The sequence below is a fragment of the Ambystoma mexicanum genome, chromosome 9 (genome assembly GCF_040938575.1).
Source record: "Ambystoma mexicanum isolate Mex_15411 chromosome 9, UKY_AmexF1_1, whole genome shotgun sequence".
In the NCBI taxonomy this organism is placed as follows: Eukaryota; Metazoa; Chordata; class Amphibia; order Caudata; family Ambystomatidae; genus Ambystoma; species Ambystoma mexicanum.
The window spans coordinates 1,513,537,340-1,513,560,087 of NC_090931.1; the positions used below are offsets into that span (position 1 = coordinate 1,513,537,340).

At 46.8% G+C, this 22,748-nt stretch overlaps 1 protein-coding gene across 5 annotated transcripts in view; it reads left to right on the forward strand.

Moving 5' to 3' along the window:
- The window catches only part of LOC138489380 (zinc finger protein 391-like), a 279,556-nt gene that overhangs the window by 182,797 nt on the left and 74,011 nt on the right, over positions 1 to 22,748 (forward strand). For 2 of the 5 annotated variants that reach the window (XM_069617097.1, XM_069617099.1), the window contains one exon: positions 14,322 to 15,432. The exons of the other annotated variants lie outside the window; for them this stretch is intronic. In XM_069617097.1, coding sequence (XP_069473198.1) covers positions 14,322 to 15,064 — 743 coding nt within the window. In that variant the 3' untranslated portion in view covers positions 15,065 to 15,432. Of the gene's footprint in view, positions 1 to 14,321; positions 15,433 to 22,748 lie in introns of those variants that run through there. 5 annotated transcript variants of the gene reach the window in all.

Genomic DNA, 22,748 nt, shown 5'->3' on the forward strand with positions numbered 1-22,748 from the left:
GCGCTCGCACAGGAAGGTGAGCGAGAGGTGGAAGTGGGAAAGTTCCAGGAGGGTGCTCAGTGCTGCCCGATTGGGTTTGGTCAGAGTGAGAATCCCAGAGAAACCCGCTCCATGTTGAATACAAGGAACCTCCTCCACTGCCTGGAGGTCTAACAACTATTGGAGCTCGTACACCACAGATGGAGCGCTGATCTGGGTGAGGGGTGGACGGGAGGGCGGAAGTGGTATGTTGAATCCCCACCTCACCATGGACAGAATGAATGGGTTGGCAGAAATGGCTTTCCAAGCATCCAGGTGGAGCGAAATCCTCCCCACACTGGAGTGTCATTAGGGCAAACCATCCTGTCCCTGCTTTTACTTTTGCTCGGTAGAAGAGGAGGAAGACTGGCCTTAGGAGAACCCACAAGGTGTGCAAGACTCGAGGATGGCAACCGCTCCAGGTGTCTAGAACAGTGTTCCTGGAGCGCCATGAACTTTCTCATGGATCTAAATCTGCCCTTCTCCTAGGAGAAAGGAAGGGCTTCTGCGGAGCCTCGGCTAGAATGGCTTCACCATATGGGAGGTGTCCTCTGTGGCACGTCCAGAATTCTGTCTTGAACACCTGCATTGAATTTAGTTGTTTTGCCCACATGTAAGCTTGTTTCCCGACATCTAACCCGACTGGCATACCAAGGGCAGCTGCATCAATGTGATTGAGGGATGGCTCCATCAGATTTTGATCCACCTGGCGCGCCTTACAAAGGCCAGCATTAAAGTACTTTCTCTTATCCTATGGCAGGAACTGCTTGAATTCAGATAGCTCCTTTCACAGTCTTTGGTTAGCTGTAGCCAGAGTGGTGTCGGCCTTAGCTTGATGCATTTGCAACACTGAGTTTTGGTAAATTAATTTCCCCATGGAATCAAGCCTCTTATCCACCTTGCCTAAAACAAGAGGGCGATGCCTCTGCCGAAACCTTGCAGCAGAGGGTGGCCGCTAATACGACCCAAGTGGTTGTGGATAGGACAGCACCTGGCATGTTAAAGGATTGTAGCCTATAACGTGTATTGACCAGCCTATTAACCGCTTGACCAGAGTTTATTTTTAGCCAGAACATGTTCTCCTCTGCCAAGACGGCTTTCTGCCCCAGAATGCCTGGAAACTGTTGGCTGTGAGAGCCAAGTCCTGTGGGCAGTAATATCGGTTCGGAATGTGGGAGCTTCGGGACCGGAACATCTAGGAGACCACTAAACCGTTTGTGGAATGCCCTAGCAGTAGACGGAAGCTCATCCTCCAGAGCCTCGTCGTCATCCCTTTAGGTACCCCCTGCATCTCCCTGATGAGGCGTGACCTGCACTGGAGGCTTAGGAGCTGGAGACATTAAGGGAGCCCCTGTTGCCCGAGGCTGAGCAGGCATGGCAGGACGTGGTAACAGAGGGTTGGATTCCTCAAGAAAAAAGCTGGTTGGCCACACACGCTCACAAGAGGGGAGTGCCCCAGGGCAGAAGGAGGCGCCACCACAGGCAGGGTCAACCGTATGATGCTGAGGGAAAGCAAAATAGGTACTTGCTCCACTCTGATATTTGTAGGGCTTTGTTATTAGTTTATAATGTTTGAGCCTTCCCCTACGGGGACTCTTTTGAACCATTATCAGTTAACCTTTTGTAATGTGTTAAACTCTACATGTGTTAGTTTGTTTCTGTCACTCTACATGTTTATCTCAACATTATTGCTCGACAAGTAAGTGACCTGAGATTTAGTGAAACCCTGGCTGTACGGAGTCACAGAAACCAGTGCTAGCAGAGCGTATGGAACACACTAGTACGACATCTTCCCAAAAAACACAACTCTCGACAGAAGCAGAACTTTCAAATTGCATTTACCTATTTTCATCCAAGGAATTTTCTTTGAAACTCTACATCAAATAATACAAGTAGGGTTTGTACCCAGGTCTCTACTTTCCCTCCCACAATGCAATGTGCAGCATCTGGACACATATCTTTGGATTTGGCGATCATACATTACACGGCCTGCAGAAGCAGTTCCTGTAGTTATTGTTAAGTTGCTCAGCCCATAGGAAGAGCACTTTTTGGGCGGCTTATAACTTGCTCCCGCCAAGCTCCACCGCCCCCCCCCCGCACCCCCAGACGAATCCTCACCAAACTTTACAACAACAGTATATGGCCCCGTTGGTTTGATTCTGCAAAGTTTGGTGAGGTTTCGTGCGGGGGGAAAGTGCAAAGTTGTAGGGGGTCCGAAAATATGTGGTTTTCCTAATGGACGCAATAAAAAAAATGATTTTCACCGAATTTGTGCCAGGAGCAGCGGCTCGGTCCAGAAAACATGCTTTCGTAAGTTTGCTGTAAATCCGTCCAGTAGTTGTTTTTTTTTTTTAAACGGGCAGTAAGTAGGTAAAGAAGAAATGTGTGATATCTGGGTTCAGTGCATGGAATCCCTTCCCTATTTGGTCCATGGACAGGCCTCATATTGGCCCAGAAGACGACGTGATGTCAGAAAAGTTGGAGGTGTCATATTTTTGACTAAAGCCCACCATGTTGGATTTGCGAACATCGCCTATAGTCCACGGACATCACTGTAAAAACACATTGCACTTGTCAAACTAATGAAACAATGTCTGGGGAAGTGAGGGGTGATGAGGATGGGATGGGTTATGGCCATATAAAGCCAATAAACTGGTGGTTTTACATCTCCAAAGTACGCAAACAGTTCCAGTGCAGCCCTGTGATGTTCGCGGGCATCCATACATATTTTTTGCATTACAGGGTTGGTGAAAAGCAGTTTTTGGATGGTGTATAAATTTGGCGCCACTCAAAGAAACAGCATTACATTTTGTGTTTTCATTTTAGACATAACCTTGAAAGTTTGGTGCTGGTTTGCCAAGAGGGAACAAAATTAGAGTAGGGGGTCCCAAAATAATTGAAATGCTTATAAATGTGGCGTTGTTTCACGCATCTGCACAACAGGTTGCAAAAAGATTTAAGACCCAGATTTGAATGTTTATGCAACGTTTGGTGGGATTTTATGAAGAAGGGGCAAAATTAGAGGGTGGAGGGGGTTCAACATTTTCAGATGGCTTATAACTTAGTTGCCGTTTTCCAGATATGCACAAAAGATTTTAGAAAGATTATAGTCCCAACCTTGAATTTTTCTGCAAAGTCTGAATGGATTTTGTCAAATGCGAGCGAAGTTATACGACTATTTTATGTATGTACATTTGACACTTTTCAAGAAATAAAACATGGAAGTATTTGCAGGAAAGTTGTGCAAGGAGCATTAGCAAGGGCATGAAAGCATGGTTATGCAGATGTGACAGTGTTTAATTTTTTGAAAAGTGTCATTATATACGTACCAAAAATCGTGATATACCTTTAGTGATTGACGTATAGCCAGTGGCCACGGGCAGTGGTCAGATTGTCCGAGTCATGGCCTGTGGCCCGATTGTCCGAGTCAATCTGGATAATCTGGCTTTGGCATGACCACAAAGGACTAACAATGGGGTTAATGTGGGCATGGCCACCAGGGACTGGCTATGTGGTGCAGTTTTAAAAATCGGCTAAAATTCTGTCTGTGGCTACAGCCCAAAGTGCTGCACAGGATTGCATCAACAGATCGCCGTGACTATCACTGCACACACTCCGAGACCATGGTAATCGGCAGATAATTACCAAGTACGCCAAACCAGGTGCCCACGTGGGTCAGCAGGCCACCAATTGAAATTATTAACCACTCTTATTTGCAACCAACCTGAGTGTAATTTTGCTTTTAGCTGAAAGTCAAACCTGAGTGTAATTTATGCAACTTTGGCTATTGATTGTAACCTACTAGACCAGTGACTTTTCAATATTGCTTGACTTGTTTACTCCTCGCTTTGCCTCCTCTCTTTTCCAATCATGACGCTCTGTTTCTCCCATCTATTCCAACTGCTTCTCCATCCATTATCCTTCCCTTCTCACAAAGTCTGGAAAAAAGAAATTTTAAAAGGATATCTTAGCCTCCAACCCTGGTCTTCCTATCGCTGATACATATACCAGCGTTTCTTCCAGACAGACCCTCACTGACATCCTCTTTGTTGTTCCTTCTCCGGATCTATGGACCCCCCCATATGACCTCTGTGCTCTGTCCTGTCTCCTCCTCTCCCAGATATGGGGGCACACGCTGGGATGTCCTCATGGCTTCCTTCGACTCCTCTAGAGTCATCCTAAATGTCTACCTAAATGGCACTGTCATGGTCCAAGGTCCTCAGGCCAATCTCCTCCTCTTCAATAGACATTTCCCTCGCCTCATCAACTTCCTCCCCTCCTCTCACTCCTTGGATACCTCGCCCACTTTTTCCTCCTCCTCCTCTGCCACTCTTCAGGCTACCTCCCCAACTCTGCAGGGTGTACCTCTGATTTGTACCCCTCCCCGGAAGGTCTTTAAGGCCGGCAACCTTCTTCATCTTGCCACTCTCCACTCTCGCTCTGCTGTCAAACACTCCTCTGACATCTGCCATCTCCTTGAACTGGACTTTGATGTCCTCGGTCTTACGGAGACATGGTTCACGGCCAGGTATGTCACAAGCTTTGACACTCTACTCCCTGATGGTACAAGATCCTTTCCGCACCCATATCCACTCGACCTGGAGGGGGCGTAGCCCTGATCTTTCCCGAGTGGATTCCTGCAACGATCATTCCCACTCCGATTTACTCCTCTTTTGAATGCCTTGTCTGCAAGCTCTCAATCTCTCCTAGCCACTCTCTTACTGTTGCCACTCTCTACTGGCCCGCCGGTCAAATCACCTCTTTTTTTCTCTCTGAATGGGCTGACCTCTCCTCCTCCCTCCTTGCTTCTACCACTCAACTCCTCCTCCTTGGTGATCTCAACATCCACCTCGACTCTCCCTGTCCCTCATCTATGCTCTTTTGCAACCTCTGCATTTCCCTCTCCCTCTCTAGCCTCCCCTCTGGCCCGACTCACTCTGCTGGACACACACCTGATGTCATGATCTCCCCTGGCCTCCCCCTCTCTATTCCTCTGACCACTTCCTTCTCTCCTCCCATCTCTCACTCTCTTCTACCCTAGCCAACCCCACCCCAACACTGCCACTTACTTTCTCAGACATCCGACCTATGAAGCGTGTGTCCGCTGAGTCTTTCGTTGCCACCTTCTCCCCCCCCCCCTCCTCCTCTGGCTGACTCACACCTGACAAAACCCTGTCCCTTCTCTAATCTTCTATCTCTGATACTCTTGATGCTCTTGCCCCTGCCATGAGGATCCGCTTCAAGTCCAAAGCCAAGTGAAATTCCTGGTATGACTCCGACCTTGCTACACTTAAACGTGAGTGTAGGGCAGCCGAAAGGAAATGGGAGGGCTTCTTGCTCATCCTCTGACAAACTGGCCTGCCGCCTGCTCCAAAGGCAATACCGACTCTGTCCGCACTAAGAAGCGAGCCCATATTCAAACTTGTGTCTCTGCGGCATCTAACAACTCGGCCGAACTCTTTAAAATCTGCAAGGAGCTTGCCAACCCTGCGGCAGTCTCCACCCCTCTTCTTGCCTCTGTTAGGGAGAATTCTCTGTTAAGGCTAATTTCCCAAACCTAGTGAGTCCCCCAGCAGCTTTGCTGGATTTTTTGGGGGTTTATTTTTTTCTCCTGCTAAGAGTGTGATTCTTTTTCTCCCACTCTTAGGCATGATTTGAGGATATCCTTTGACTTTGATTATGTTTTATGGGCTATGGGGTCTTTTACTCCATAGGGCTTCATGTGTTTTTGGTGTGTGTGTTACACAGCACCCTCAGTGCAGTAACACACGGGTGTCATAGTGACCCCCAAACATAGACTCCATACCCTGGGACTGACTACTGTCTCCCAGGGCATGTAAAGTCACCATTGGCTTTACTAGTCCCAAATTGTGAACGGAACCAGTACAAACTATCATATTGTGGAAGTACTGGTAAGGGGTAATTCGATTGCTCCTGGGTCTATTTTCGAGGGGCACTGTCAAGTCCCCCCTCGTCGAGTTTCTGGCTGGTGGCAGTGGTTACCACGCAAAATATTCCTTAAGAATATTTACTATGGAATTTTCCCATTGATTTTAAACCCACCACTTTTTGGTGCAATGTTAAAGATACCGCCGGTTTATTTAATATTAAATTCACGGTTGGGTCTTTTTGCCAGGACTCGGTTTTAAAATGGCGTTTGTGTTCGCCTCTGTAGCTCTAACCCAAGTTGAGCCCTTTGTTCCACTTTTTGGCGGGCTTCTGCACAGAAGCCCTCCAAATGGTGCCACTCTGTCTGGGGTCTACAGGATGTGTGGGAGGGGGATTAGGCACCCTGGACTGAGTTGCCTTGACAACTCAAGTCACACTCTTGTGTGATTGGCCCAGTGGTGAGCCGGCCGTTTGGCTCACCACTTATGTTTGAGTGACAGCCTAGGCTGATGAATGGGGGTTTTCTGCATAAAAGCAGGGCTTTGGGGACTGGAACTTCAGAAGCCGGCGCAGGGCCTAAAGAATCCGAAGAGGGGAGAAGCTGAGCCATCTACAATGACGACACCACCGGTGGAGCCCTGCTGTACGAACTCGCCACTTCCCCGACGACAGAGGAGATCTTCTTCCAGGAGAGTCTTCTTCCATTTGAGCTGGTGGGATCAACTAGTTCACCTTTTTCGCCTTCCTGGATCGTCTCGTCCGTGCCAACCAGCCCGGCGGCCGGATAGCCACGCTTCACCACTACCACGAATAAAAGGGTTGTACCTTTTAACCGGGAATCTCTGCGGCTGGTTTCTTCCCTGGCAGTGCAATGACCTCCAGCTTTCCCCCACGTCGAGATCCTCTCTTCCTTTGGACGAAGCCCCGACTTGCACCCGCTGCCAGGAACAACTGCCCCCGCTGGAGCTTTCTCACCATTTCAGGTACTGTGTCCCGCCTGGTCTCCCTTGCAACAGACTGTCCAAGGTGTCCCGTAAATCCTTGACTCTCTATCCTGGGGTGACCTCGGACCTGTTAACCCTACCTTTCCAACTTGATCCAACCTCCTTTTGACTTTTCTACAAAGACTTTTAAAGTGCATTTCCACTGTGTGACCTTGGGCACATTCCGCCTTGCTCTCCAAGAGTGGGCCTGGCCTATGACTTTTTGCTCCACAGTAGACCCTGCCTTGCTGTGGTTTCTTAAGTGTTGGTACTACGTTATTTTCATACTCTGCCTTTTCTCTCCCTGCTTAAATTAATTATTGGAGTGCCATCTTAGTTAAGCGCTCACCCCTGTTTTGATAATAAGTGGTGTGTTTTCTCTAAGACTTGTCGAATAATTAATCAGGGAGGTGTATATACTTCTAGTGACTGTGTTTGAACTTGCTTGCCATATTAGTGCCAGTGTATTTTTACAAAGTGTGTTTTAAATAAATAACTCTATACTTTTAATACCAAAGCTCTGGTCAGTGTTTGCTTGTTCTACTGTGTCTCTGGCCCTATTGTGTATGCTCTATGTACTGCCTAACTCTTCTTGAGAGAAGTCTGACTGCTCAGCCACAGCTACCAGGTAAATCTGGGTGGTGCAGACTGCTACCAATTGGGTTTACTGCCAACACCTGTAGTCTTAAACTTTTTGCAGTGGTCCCTAAGGGAACTGCACAGGTTTCTGCCTAACAGCCTCTCAGACTCTCTGCAATGCCCTTGCATCACACTTTATCTAAAAAAAACCAGGGCATCCTGTCCACCCCCCCCCTTCCTCTCCTATTCCCTCTGTCTGTGTTTGCAAACCCCCCTTTAGCTACCCCCCACCGTCCTTCTCTTCCTTCCTATTTTCTCCGCCGAGATCACTAGACAAGTCCGATCTATCGAAGCCTCGTCAAATCAGGTTCATCCCTGTTCCTCTAAAACCATCAAGGACCACATTGACACCCTCGCTCCGGCCCTTGCCGGTTTTTTTCAAACCACTCCTTTGCCCCAAGATTTTTTCCCTCCCCTCTGAAGCACTCCCTTGTGCGCCCTCTTCTCATGAAACCCACAGCTGATCCTTCCTCTCCGGCTAACTATCACCCAATTTCTATAACCCCCTTTCTGGGCAAACTCCTGGAAAAGCTGGCCATCTCTCAGCTTAACCTTCATTCAGATTCTGTTGGTTGTCTACATGACCACCAGTCTGGCTTCAGAGTGGCCAGAAGCACGGAAAATGCTCTCCTGAACATCTGTGAAGATCTGCACTCCAACCTGGACTCTAACATTCCCTCTGTCCTCATCCTTCTTGATCTCTCTTCTGCCTTCGACACGGTCAACCACACCATCCTGCTCAACCGTCTCCGTCATAACCTTGGTATCACTGATCAGACTCTGGCCTGGCTGACCTCTTTCCTATATGATCGACCCTCCCAAGTCCAACTGGTGTCCTTCCTATCATCTATCTTCCTCTCTACCTGTGGGGTTCCCCAGGGGTCTAACCTCTCACTCTGGCTTTTCAATCAATACCTAGCACCTCTTGCCCACTGTATTGCCATTTTCTGCTCAAATTTCCAGTGCTACGCTGATGACACTCAACTCATTTTCCGTCTGCCCTCGGCCACCTCCTCTCCATCTCATCTCTGACTGCCTAACTGCCATTCAAGATTGGTGTGTGATCTTTGTCTGAATGCCAGCAAGACCGAGATCCTCCTCATCGGCACACCATCTTCATCCTTTTCCCTCACTCTCTGGCCTGCCTCCCTCTGCCCCCCTCCTACTCCTACCTGTGAGGCTAAGGACCTCAGGGTCATCTTTGATTCCACACTTTCCTTCACCGCCCATATCTCTGAGGTCTCTAAGAAGTCAAACTTCCTACTGCACCTCCTCAGAGGTACTCTGCCTTTCCTCTCCTTCCCTCAGAAGCTCACTGTCTCCCAAGCTCCGGTTCTCTCTAGGTTGGACTATTGTAACAGCCTCTTTCTAAATGACCTGCCTCTACTCTCCGCCCTCTACAACTAATCCAGAACAGGACTGCGAGACTTGTCCTTGGCCTGAAGCCCTGGGGTCGTATCTGTCCAGCTCTAAAATATCTCCATTGGCTCCCAGTAGATGCAAGGATTACATTTAAAACCCTCTGCATTGTCCATGCGGCTTTTTGGGGCCTGGGTCCAAAATACCTTCAGCTATTCCTCCGCAAATACCTCCCCTCCCGAGCTCTTCACTCCTCTACCTCTAACTCCTTCCGGGTCAATCATTTCTCAAAGAAACGAGCTGGGGGGCGATCTCTATCTTCGGCTGGGGCCTCCCTCTGGAACAGCCTCCCGGCCACTCTAAAACTTGGAGAACCATCTCCGGTTCCGGAAGCCCCTCAAGACCTTCCTCTTTGCTTCTGCTTTCTCTCCCCCTCTACCCTGCTGACCGTCTCTTGGCAGTGTGCACCTGGCCACCCTCTTTCCCCTGGGCCCAGGTACCTGCTCACCCTTCTGCCCTCCTGGCCACCCCTTGCACTGGTGGACTGCATCTGTACACATAGAGCCCCCCTCTTTTTCTTTTTTTTCTGCACTTATCAGACTTACCAAGTCTGCTGCCTCAAACATGGCACTTGCCACTTGCTGGTTGCACTACCACTGTTTATTGCCTCCATTTTCTATTTATTATTATTTATTATCTCCTCTCCTCTGCTCCGCACTTTCCACTCTCCTCCTTCCATGTTTTTTTCCCTTTGTCCCTTTCCCATGCACTTGCGCGTTCTCAATGTCACTGGGTCTAGTAAGATCATTGTTGTGTTTTTTTTGTTTCTCCCGTTCCCCTCCCTTGCCTAGTCGCGCTCTGAAACACTTGTGTACGAGCGCGATACAAATAAAATATCATATCATAACCATAGTGGGACAAGATATTGGGATTGGATGTCGGACTTGTTTACACAACCTCGCAGCAATGACTGGCCCACAATCCACATAGCTTGAGAAAGACCTTAGAGAGTCGAATCGCGTGTCGGCTGACTTCGAACTATAAATATAGCATCAAGAATGGTTTTGAAGACTGCTTCATTACGACAAGTTATTTATTGAATAACCAAGTGCTGAGGTGAACATGACTCACTCTCCTATTCAAAACCTAACACTTGAAGAAGGAAGGGCACATTCACAAAAGAACCCCATGACCAGCAGGGTAATCTGTTTAAAGTACTAGATGAAGTGCAGTGATGTACCCTTTCTATCGACCTGCAATTACTTGATCGTGTACTGATTTGATTATTGGGGCATGCAGCATGGCTGAAACCTGGGTCTGAATGGGAAGACATATTCTGCTTGCGGCTACAGCCTGAAGTGCTGTACTGAATTACAAAAAAACCTGTGCGAGGAGCATCGGCAAGGACCTGAAAGCATGCTTTTGGAAATCTGTTTTGTTTTATTTTTCCAAGTGGCGAAATGCAAGTACAAAAAATAGTGATATAACTTTTCTGCCGTGGGCAGTGGCACAAAAAAGTGATACAAGACTGGTGCATGGACAATGGGCCTGGCCCTCGGCAGGGATGAATGCCTACTCTGTTTTACTTATTGGGGCATGCAGCATGGCCAAAGCTGTAGGTTTAAATGGGGGTAAAAAAGTCTGCTTGCGGCTGCAGGCCGGAGTGATGAACGGGATTGCAGTACAGTCGTGCAAGGAACATCAGCAAGGACCTGAAAGGATGTTTTTGGATATCTGTCCTGTGTTTTACTTTTTTTAAATTGTCGAAACGGAAGTACATAAAATGGTGATATAATGGCAAGGACAAATGTCTACTCTGATTTGCCTATTGGGATATGCGGCATGGCCAAGGCCCATGCCCCATGGATTGTGGAGGCTGGCCATGCAAGCCATGAGCATTGGCCATTGGTTACATTATGAGGGTATAGTGGACAGTGAACTAGGATGCTAACTAGGATGCTGGGTAGGTGCAGTGGATAACAGGGGTGGATTGGTGGGGCTGCGGTTATGGTTGAGCCTCATGCCCTAGGCAGTTGAATAATGGCTTGTATCCCCAGCATGCGCTGCTGATGACACATCAGTATGCATGGCAATAAATGTTTTTGAAAGGAGGTTTATAGTTGTTTTATATATGTTAAGGCATAAATGTTAAGGCAATGAGGGAGTGTTATAAACAACAGTAAAAGGAGTAGAAGGGCTGTTTTATGTGATGGTGTGCATGTGCAATGAGGGTTTTCTAATCAAGAATGGGCTAGACAGGGGAATGCAGAGACTGTAGAAAGTCATAAAGGGCTATGGATTATGCTGTTTATTGTATCCTAGAGAAGAATTTTGCAAAGAAAATATTTTTTGTGCTTTTTTCTTTTTCTTTAGTATACAATTGTCCATAGTAGTACATGCTAATGGGAATGTTGGAGAATCTAATTGCATGTAACTACTTAATTTTTAGTTCTATTTCTTCACTGTGAACAGTGATTGCTAAAGGAACCTTTTTTTTTTCTTTGCAGGAGAGACGATAAAGTAAGGTGGGGAGGGAATGGGCACCAACCACAGATATGGAGGGGCAGGTGGGCAGGGGAAGATGCCGTGCGTGTGTTAAATCTAAGGTAGGGGGCAGTGTTTCTCATGCTCCTTGATTACCGATTCAAAATCCCTTTGAAATTGCTCCCCCCCTGCAGAGTGGTGTGTTGCAGTAAATACAGAGGACTGTTGTCTTCGAAAGCTATGTATCAACTGGCTCTTTTATTGTTCGCAAGGTAGCTGGTCTAATTATGTGTCCCACAGAAGTAGCCTGTGTGGTTACAGTATTGGTTGAGGAAGATGAGGTAGAGGAAGACAGCCTACTTCTTCCTAAGAAAGGAACAGCCTTTCTGAGGGCATCGCAGTGGTTTTATTTGGTGTGGCGGCACATGGAGGTAGCCCCGTACGAGTACTGTCCAGGTTGTCCGCGACTCAGTGCATTTCACTTTGGTAGTTTTAGCCTTTTTGTACATTCCCAACAGTGGTATAGAACTGCCACACCCATGATTCCCTTTGGGTGCTAGAGGTAGGCACTTCCTCTACCTCACCTTCCTGGTCCTCTTCATTGTCTTTTGAAGTATTATGCTTCTTTTGTTGTATAGGGCCTCCAGCTGGTGGTGGTGGCTCTTGGGGATGAGGGGTGGCAATAGCTGATGCCATTTTTAAGATAAATAGCAGTTTTGCTAATATTCTTGTAAGTATGTGCTTTGTGCTAGATTGTTAATGGATATGAGTAAGAATAGGTGTAGGAGCTGAGCAAGGGCACATTTTCAGTTTAAAACTTCAAAGATCAGATGGAAATGTGGTTTCGAGATGTTCGCGAAGCACAGACTCGTTTGCAAAGTGTGGACGCTTTCACAAACACTTCGTCATGGCGTGCGCATGGTCACGTGACACTGTTCAGAAAGTCTGCAATGACGTCAGATGTTTGCGAACATCAACTAACACAAAACCAGTGTAAAAAGTTGCAAAAAGTGTATAGAGTGTGCAGAATGATGCTAGCAGTTGGGTAATGGCAGAGTTTTGAGGTGAAACTTTCTGTATTGGACAGAAATGTTGCTATGTTGGGATAGGTATGATAATATTAAGCTGTAGCAAATTAGGATGCACTGGTAAAACCCCATGAAATCTTCTTAAAGGGACGTTATGGTTATAAGTAAAACCGAAAACCGCCAGAAATTCACCAGTTATGGTAAGCTAAGCAACCATAACTCACGCCACCACCGTGAACTGCTAAGACAAACACCCAGTGCATGAAAGATGAGATCATAAATGTCATTGATGACATTACATATCCGGCCCACTTGTTTTTGTTCACCGACATGTGTAGGCTATTTTTTCTTTTTACTGACAATGAAAAGGTGCTATATACAAAAAACATATTGACCACCTTATATTTTCTTAAAGTACTTTCCATAGAGTTTGATTTGACCTCATGGGGCAATAAGCAGGACTTAAACACACAATTCATTTGTGCACATGATAATCAACTCTAATGCTATCGTCATTTTTTGGTGCTGTTTATTTCTTCCTTACTTTAGTTTCCCTGTATGTGGCTCTAATTTGTATGCATTCTGGGTTTTAATATGTATTGTTTGTACTAACACAAGTGTGATGTAAGTTTGAAATTGTTAGCTAAGTATTCCATGTGTATCATTACACAAAACTTTGATAAGGTAGCATTTTATTATTTTACTATCGGAAATTACCAGATCAACAATATTGTACTTCTTTGGTACATGCTGCAGCCTTTGCCTATGTGGATGTATGATTAGGTTCCTGTATTAACAACAACACTTGAATATAATGTTTTCTTTAGATGAGAACATTCTTTAATACATTAAGTAGTTTATGATCGATCTTCCCATCACCCCTGACATCGTGTTACCAACATTATAAACACTACCCCTTGTAGGGATTGTTCATCAACATTAATTTGTGATGTCATTGGTGATGTCATCAAGGGCATTTCTGATGTCATTTTTCATGTCCTAGGTGTTAGTCTTAGCAGTGCACGGTGGTGGTGCGAGTTATGGTTGCTTAGCTTACCATAACTGACGAATTTCAGGGGTTTTTCAATTTTACTTGTAACCATAACATCCCTTTTAACAATGTTTTTTCATTGAATATATTTATTAAAAATTGCAAAAATCACCCATCAAGTATGTCTGTTTCTGTTTCCTAGGGGTGCAGGATGGGGGTGGCAGGGTCCAGAAGGGTTTATTAGTTTTATATTGATATTTATTTTAAATGATTAATGTGGGGATTCTTTTCCAGGTTTTCAATACCAGTTTTCTGCATCGTTATTCTGAAGGGTGAGAGGCCAATGCATTTCCTCAGTATCACTCAGTTGCCCTCCGCAGGCAGCCAATGAGTAAAGGGCTGTATGCCTTGGTTTACCACCCTGGGTCATTTGGGAAAGGTTTTGCATGAGAAGTGGATGACATGACGGGGAATCCATTTCCCTCCTCATCCTCCCCTCTCAACCTGCTCTGCTTCTTCCTTGAATGCCTGCATGAGATTTTCATGCAGGCGTACAACAAATGGGTTCCTTGCAATCACCAGTTCTGCATTATGCACTGTCTAAAAGCAGGCAGATCCCACAGAGATCTGTTTCAAATGCTGTCGTCAAAGTATTATTTGCAGGCATTTACATCTTTTACAAGACGGAGTAAAGGTGATTTTGCCAGTTTTTAATGTTGTGCTCCGTTATGCAAACGCTGGAAACTGCATGCAGGGAGCCCAACCGCGTGTAAGTGCTGTTGTTAGAAGTCCCTTGTGTTATTTATGAAATGAGAGCCAGTGTGTTCTCGGGAAACAGGAACAATAATTCAGAGCTCTAGACTAGATGAATCGTAATTTGAGTTGTACAATGACCGAAAATAATACCTGGATCTCTGCTTCTTTTAACAGAAGATGGAGCCAAGAGCCTGCAGGTAAACCCTGGAAGATGCACGTACTGCGGTCATAGCTTTATTGAGCACTCTCAACTTGTGGCACACATGAGGATGCACACTAACGGGCCCAGCCTCCTCATAAATAACATCTTACACGGCAGCAACGATCACGACATCTGTACGGAGTATGGGAGTCCCTGCTCTACAAGCACAAATCTGCAACACCACCGGAAGACACGTACTGGGGAGCGACCTCATGAGTGGACAGAGGGTGAAAACAGCTGCACTCGGAGCTCAAATCTACCTAAGCATCAGAAGCACAGTACTGTAAAACGGTCATACCAGTGTATAGTGTGTGGGAAAAGCTTCAGTCAGAGTTCAAACCTGTACCAGCATCAGAAGAGCCATACTGGGGAACGTCCATACCAGTGTGCAGTGTGTGGGAAAAACTTCACTCGAAAGTCACATCTGCACCAGCATCAGAAAATCCATACTGGTGAGCGACCATACCAGTGTACAGAGTGTGATAAAAGCTTCACACAGAGCTCGAGTCTGTACAAACATCGGAGAACACATACTGGAGAAAAGCCCTTTGACTGCACAGAATGTGGTAAGCAATTTAATCGGCAATCCAACCTGAGACAACATCAGAGAATCCACACAGGGGAAAGACTACACAAGTGTACAGTGTGTGAGAAACGCTTCAAAACGAAGTCTCATCTAAACGGCCATCAGAAAACGCATAGGACAGCTCATTGAATGCTAAGAGTGCGAGAAGAGAGTCAGACTGGCCCAGCCGCTCCTCATCCATTAGGTTATACATACTCGGGGGTAGCCCTGTGAATTCTGTGAAGAGGTCCCTTCATGGGATTCAGGGGTGCCTAGTGCCTAAACATCACCAGGCCACCTGTGTAGCACTCTCTCCTTATAGCAGAAGACAAGTCACATGGTTCACTTAATAGCCACAGCCCAGGTACCTCAGTAGGGTTCTGTCGAGCAGAAAAGGAAGGACCACAACCCCCATAAAATGTAAATATTGATGTGAAGAATGCAATGATTAATGTTGTAGATGATAGTATATTTATTATGAGAGCAGAATTTAAAAAAAAAACTTAGTTTGACTTGCATTTGTGTCATGGCCTGGTTATTGATCCCGGATCTGCTTCAACCACAGTGACAATGCCTCAGAGCTATACTTTGGAATTGCTTTCCTGCAAACATAAGAGCTACCTGAGCTCCTTGCCTTCACAACACTCTGAATAAGATTCCTCTGTGGGGGAAAAAACACCTACCACCAAAAGCATCTCATCCACATATTAGGAGTGAATGTGCATTACAAAACCAGAACACGGGAAACCGTTTTTTCTGATGTTTGTTAATCTGCTTAGAATCACATGCTGTGCATAGGTCCGACATCCAGTGGTCACTGCAGAGTATTGCATTTTGTTTTTCGTAGTCGAAAAGGGGACGTCGACAAGGCGTGTCTGTAACACTATCCCTATAGTGACGTGCATTGTACCCACAATCCCTCACGCGTCGAGGTCCCTCAGATTGTTTTTTTACGCCCAGTTTCTGGTCGCCTTTCGCGGAGCTCCTAGAGAGACATTGCTAATACTTGCCACGGACCTCGGTCCTTTGTTATACTTAATATATTATTAACAATCCCTCCCCTCGACGTTAGCTGTGAAGCTGTTTCTCCGCCGAACAGATTTTCGACGGAGAGGAAGAGCGGAGGAGATCCTTCGGCGCTGCCGAACACGTGGCCTGGCCTCGACGGCCAACATACAGTAGGGAGAGTGGGGGTTCGAACTTTTATCTTCTCTTTGAGAATGTCTTTCTTTCTCCCCTTTCTTTCCCTTGGGGTTGTTATCGCCAGCTATTATTGCCTCAGCTATGGAGAGGACACCTTTTAAGTTCTGCCCACGCTGCAGGGGCAAATATACTTGGAAGGATAAGCACAAGCTCTGTAATCGTTGCTTGCCCCTCGATCACAAAGAGGACAGCTGCGCAGCCTGCAAGCTCTTGAAACCTAGAACCCTTAAGGAACGAAGGGTTAAAAGGTGGGCGGACTACGCGATGTCGAAGTCAGTTTCCTCACCCGCTGCCGCTGTTACTGAAAGTGACGAGGAGGGCGATAACTCGACGTCCGTTACGGAAGTCATGAACCCCCAGAAGGAGCGTTCCCGCTCCTCGACGTCCGTCCCCGGCCCCGACGGGCTCGGCTCACGCCCTGCTTATGGGGATGAACACCCCGGCGACAAGGACGCACATAAACCCCATAAGGCTAAACATACAACCCACGGCTCTTCTTCGTCGAGAACGAAGGATCCATCAGCGCCGAAGGGGACGCAGGGCACTCCGGCGTCTACCGCAGACCGTAAAGGTCTCAAGCCCCACCCGCAAACGCAGCCGCGACCAGCGATTGGGCTTTCATCTAACACGGGCGCTACCCCAAAAACATCCGACGTAACGCTCCATAGAGCGGCCGTCGAGGTACAACGCGCAACGCACACAACGTCGACACCAGAGCCCTCAACTGACAAACTCGTTGTCGAGAGCCTAGCGAGAATTGTCTCCGAAGACAAACGTGCGCGGACGACGAAACAAACGTCGAATACCGCGACGAAAAAGCACAAAGGTAGCCAAGAACGGCCCCTTTCATCTAAGGACGCTTCTGAACTACCAGAGGGCTTTTCTGAAGGAGACGGTAACCTCTCGTCGACGTTGTGGGAGCGTTCGAAGGTGAAAACACAGATTGGAGAAAATGGAAAGGTTTCTAGGAAACCAAGACCCACCCACTCACAAAAGACAAAGAGAATGGCCCCAGGATGACCCTAGAGTCAAGATTCCTAGGCTGGTCCCCCCTTCCACAGATGTATATGACCTCACTGAGGAGGAGCAATACCTTCAGGAAGATGAGGAGTGTTTGGGTGGGCAAGAAGAAGAACTTGAAGAGGGGTTCGAAGAAGATCCTTACACTAATTTCGAAGAGGATACAGCTACATCGCAGCCGTGGCAATCCCCATCAGTGCACTCAGACCCTGATGCCTTTCACCCTTCTCCTCTCAAGGATTCACATATTGGGAACTCCTCTCCCATAGATGACCAACCTTCCCTCAATGCACTATTGCGCAAGGCAGCAGCGCATTTTGAGCTTGACACAGGGGAAGCTCTTCCAGACATAGACTTTGTAGAAAGAGTTATTAAAGAAAAAGCCCCTGTTAGCCAGTCTATTCCACTCCTGGCTTCTATTAAGAGAAGAATTTCTCCTTCCCTTTCTAATCCAGCTTTAGTAAGAGGGGTCAACCCTAGAATAGAAAAGCTCTTCAGCCCTTCATCCTCTGACCCTTTATACATCAGAGGACACTCTATTCCGGACTCCCTTGTAGTTACCAACACAAGGAAAAGAGCAGGGGTACCACTATCCACTAGTGAAGCACCACCTGACAAAGAAGGCAAGAAGCTGTACGCACTTGGGAAGAGAATCACGACCTCCGCGGCCTTCTCTACTAGAATTGCTAATAACAACTCCCTATTAGCTAGCTACGCAGATGCACAGTGGAGCAAGCTGCGCAGCGAGGCAGAGGACGCACCTGAACCCCTGCGGTCACGTCTGCTAACTGTAATATCAGAGGGAACACTTGTAAACCAGGGCATCTTTAAGAACTCCCTAGATGCCGCTGAAACTGCTGGCCGATCCCTGGTTCAGGGAATACTTCTCAAACGACACATTTGGCTACGCATTTCAGGTTTTAAACCCGAAACCCAAGCCTCCCTCATAAATAAACCCATAGAACAGACGCATCTGTTTGGGAAGGCAGTTGATGAGGCACTAGAACATGCTAAGAAAGAGTTTGATACCATCAAGACTCTTGATCAAATATCTAGACCCCCTAACAGGCGAGGCTATGGTAATAGACGCTCCTTTCGTGGCCAAAGACAGCAGCAAAACCAACAACAATGTTACTCTGCTACCAACTGGCCCTCTAACCAGGGTAACACCCAGTTCAGTCAAAGAGGCCAACGGCGTGGCAGAGGAAGAGGTCGTGGCTCCAGCCCCAGAGGTTCCACGCCCAATACCAGCAAATGACCCGAAGATTCGGGTCCCCTCCCATGCATCACCGGTCGGGGGCCGCCTAACATCGTTCCTATCAGCATGGGAGGGAATATCGTCAGACCGATGGGTATTATCAACCATAACCCACGGATACTGCATAGAATTCAACGGTTACCCGAAGTACAAACCCCCACGAAACCAACGCAGATCACCGGAGCACCTCACCATTCTTTTACAAGAAGTAAAAGAACTGCTGAAAAAAGAAGCAATAGAACCTGTCCCCCTATCTCAGGTAACAGAAGGTATTTATTCAGTGTACTTCCTTGTACCGAAAAAGGACTTAACCATGCGCCCTGTATTAGATCTGCGCCCAGCGAACAACTTTGTCAAACCACAGAAGTTCCGTATGGTGACCTTGCAGGAAGTAATCCCACTGTTATCACAGGGGGATTACATGACAACGCTAGACATGAAAGATGCATACTTTCATATTTTAATGTTGCCAGCACACAGAAAATACCTCAGGTTCAAGATAGAGAACAAACACTACACTACCAATTCAGAGTACTACCCTTCGGGATAGCTTCTGCTCCAAGAGTATTCACAAAAGTACTAGCAGTAGCAGCGGCCCACCTGCGAAGGCTATCCATCCCAATATACCCTTACCTCGACGACTGGCTCATAACCGGGGATTCTTACGAAACATGCTTCTCCAATACCCAAAAGACCGTAAACCTTTTGTACCAACTGGGCTTCTCCATCAACGAAAAGAAGTCCAGCTTAGAACCCAGCCAAACCAAACAATTTTTAGGGGCTCTAATTCAAACAAAGGACGGCCTCGTCTTCCCCTCCAACGAGAGGGTCCAAAACATGCTGTTTCAGATCCCCCATTATGTAACAGGTCGGGAGGTGACGGTACGCAAAGCTATGCGCTTGCTAGGGATGATGGCGTCATGTATTTATTTGGTACCTCACGCGCGTCTGCGCATGCGCCCAATGCAGGAGTGGCTCAACAGCCAGTGGTGTCAGGCCAGCGGACAATGGGACGATCTAGTGGTGGTCTCGCAGGCCTTAGTACTTTCGCTGAGGTGGTGGACAAAAGAAAACCTGCTAATAGGGAAGACTTTTGCCACACCCGCGGTAGAAGCCACTCTAACCACAGACGCATCCCTCACAGGATGGGGGGGCTCACCTATCCCATCAGACTGCTCACGGAGCGTGGACTCCGAGCTTAGCATCCAAACATATAAACCTGCTGGAACTTCAGTGTTCAAGGCACTGTGAAAGCCTTTCAGAAACACCTGCAAGGAAAGACAGTGATGGTCCTCACAGACAGCACCACAGCCATGTACTACCTCAACAAACAAGGGGGCACTCACTCTCCAGGACTGTCCAAACTGTCCCAGAATATATGGAAGTGGGCTCTCAGACACAACATGTTTCTACTATCGCAACATGTACCAGGGGAACTCAATCTGCTAGCAGACAAGCTCAGCAGAGACTTCCCACTTCCCGAAGAGTACGAATGGCAATTGCACGAAAACATCGTCTTAGACGTCTTCACGCAATGGGGTTTTCCGGAAATAGACCTGTTCGCAACTATGGAAAACTCACAATGCCAAAGTTACGCCTCCAGGTACCCCCAGAACCAATCCAAGGGGAACGGTCTGTCGATTCAATGGTCAGGGAAATTTGTTTACGCCTTTCCCCCGACTCCCCTTCTCAACAAAGTGGTGCACAAGATGCACCAGGAGCAGGTTACCATGATACTAGTGGCCCCAATGTGGGCCCGGCAACCTTGGTTCGCTCACTTGATGGAGATGTCCCTATCTCCCCCAGTGAAACTTCCCTGCCCATACAACATGCTGTCACAAGACAAGGGCAAGACACTGCACCCATGCCCTCAGACCATGAACTTAGCAGCCTGGCTCCTGAGATCGTAGAATTTGGCCATTTACAACTCCCTCAGAGATGTATGGACATCCTCAGGGAAGCCAGAAAACCAAATACTCGCCACTGCTATGCTAGCAAATGGAAAAGATTTGTCATCTGGTGTACAAATAGGAGCATCAACCCAATTGACTGCTCTCCTACTGACATTGTCCTATACTTGACCCATTTACTGGATTCAGGTCTAGTGTTCAATTCTATTAAAGTCCACCTAGCGGCACTTTCTGCATACACCACTTCCCAACTTAAAGTGTCGTGGTGGAAGATACCAGTTATCAAAGCCTTCATGGAAGGGGTAAAAAGAATACACCCTCCAATAGCTAACCCAGCTCCCGGATGGGACTTAAATGTGGTACTTTCTAGACTCATGGGCCCCCCTTTCGAACCCATGCACAAAGCAACTCTTAAAGACCTCACTCTTAAGACTGCTTTCCTAATAGCTATCACCTCCATTAGGAGAGTAAGTGAACTACAGGCTCTTTCTGTACTAGACCCCTTCGTAACAGTTCACAAAGATAAAGTGGTTCTACGCACACACCCAAGGTTTGCACCAAAATTCATCTCAAAATTTCATGTAAACCAGTCTATAGAACTACCAACGTTCTTTCAAAACCCTTCCAGCTTGGGAGAAAAAAGTCTGCATACACTAGATGTACGCAGAGCAGTCATGTTCTACATGGAAAGAACCAGACCACTGAGAAAGACTAATCAGTTCTTTGTCTCTGTGGCAGCAGGAAGAGAAGGAGATGCAGTTTCAAAGTCCACTATATCTAGATGGATTGTTCTATGCATCACTCTCTGTTACACTCTTGCTAAGAGAGAACTACCCTTCAAGCCAAGAGCACATTCCACTCGAGGCACTGGGGCTTCCATAGCATTCATTGCAAATGTTCCCCTTGAGTCCATCTGCAAAGCGGCTACCTGGAGTTCTGTGCACACCTTTACAAAACACTACTGTCTAGATGCACACTCTAGATCTGACTCCCAGGTGGGACAGGCAGTATTAAGACATCTTTTCTCTACTGTTCCTTCTCATAACCCACCGCCAACTCCGGGTACTGCTCGCTAGTCTATGCACAGCATGTGATTCTAAGCAGATTAACAAACATCAGAAGACAATGCATTACTTACCGTTAAAGCATTTCTGATGGTTGTATCTGCTTAGATTCACATGCGCCCACCCTTCCTCCCCGCTCGGATGGAAGGAACATAGACACCTTTTTTATATATTCTCTCTTTTCTGTACTCACTCACGTCTAGAAGGCTCCCTCAGGGCAGAAAAATACAAACAGAGGGACCTCGACGCGTGAGGGATTGTGGGTACAATGCACGTCACTATAGGGATAGTGTTACAGACACGCCTTGTCGACGTCCCCTTTTCGACTACGAAAAACAAAATGCAATACTCCGCAGTGACCACTGGATGTCGGACCTATGCACAGCATGTGAATCTAAGCAGATACAACCATCAGAAATGCTTTTACGGTAAGTAATGCATTGTCATATCAAGCAACATTAAAAAAAAAGCGACTGTTGCGACAGAGGGGCAGCTTGGCGGTAGGGCGGCTGGAGCCTTCGTTGGAAGGGGCATCATTCCATTTAGAAGAAAAACAAATTATGTAAAAGGGCAGAATGTCTTTGATCGGAAGTAGTGGTTATCTTCTGCTCCATGAAGTTTAGTTTCATTTATTTAGACCATAAGGATTTCGATTTATTTTTTATTCAAGTATAACACAGCCATTATGGCTTTTATACAAGGAAAGAAATGAGAAAAAAGACAAGACATTAAAACATTTACAAATCGTCCAGCATATACTAAAATTCATAATATTCAATATTTGTTATATAAAGCCCCCCATCTTAGACATGTGGTAAATGAGCCCAACATCATGCCCAGCATAAAGACCTTTCCAATAGCTTCCTTGAGCAGAGCCTTACCATGAACCAATGTCATCCTACTCCATACCAAAGTGAGACTTTCACATTCAATCATAAGGTGTTTAACAGTTTCAATTACAGCATTTCCACACAATCTACTTCCTTTTTGTAAAACCGTTCTCGCTCCCTGAGCCTTTAGTATATTCACCAAATGACATTTAAGGTACAGTTATTCAAGAATAAGCAAATTCTCCAGGCTTGGGTCTGGCATGGATTCACATGCTCATGAATATTCCCTGTCATTAGGCTGGGAATTCTGTGTGAAAAAGAAGTGGTTTCGCTTTAGTCGGAAAACTGAATTTCTCCTTTATAATCAATCACTGTTCTTTGGGTCATACTGCCCCCATCCAATGACAGTTTTATCCCTAAGCTCCACCCCTGGTGGTCATCTTTGCCAGTGTTGGGAGTCCTCTCATCTTGCTCTTTCATGCCATGATCTTGAGGGCCTCCCCTCCCTTCAATTTGGTGGTGGAGTAGAAGTAGGAAGGGCTCCTCACG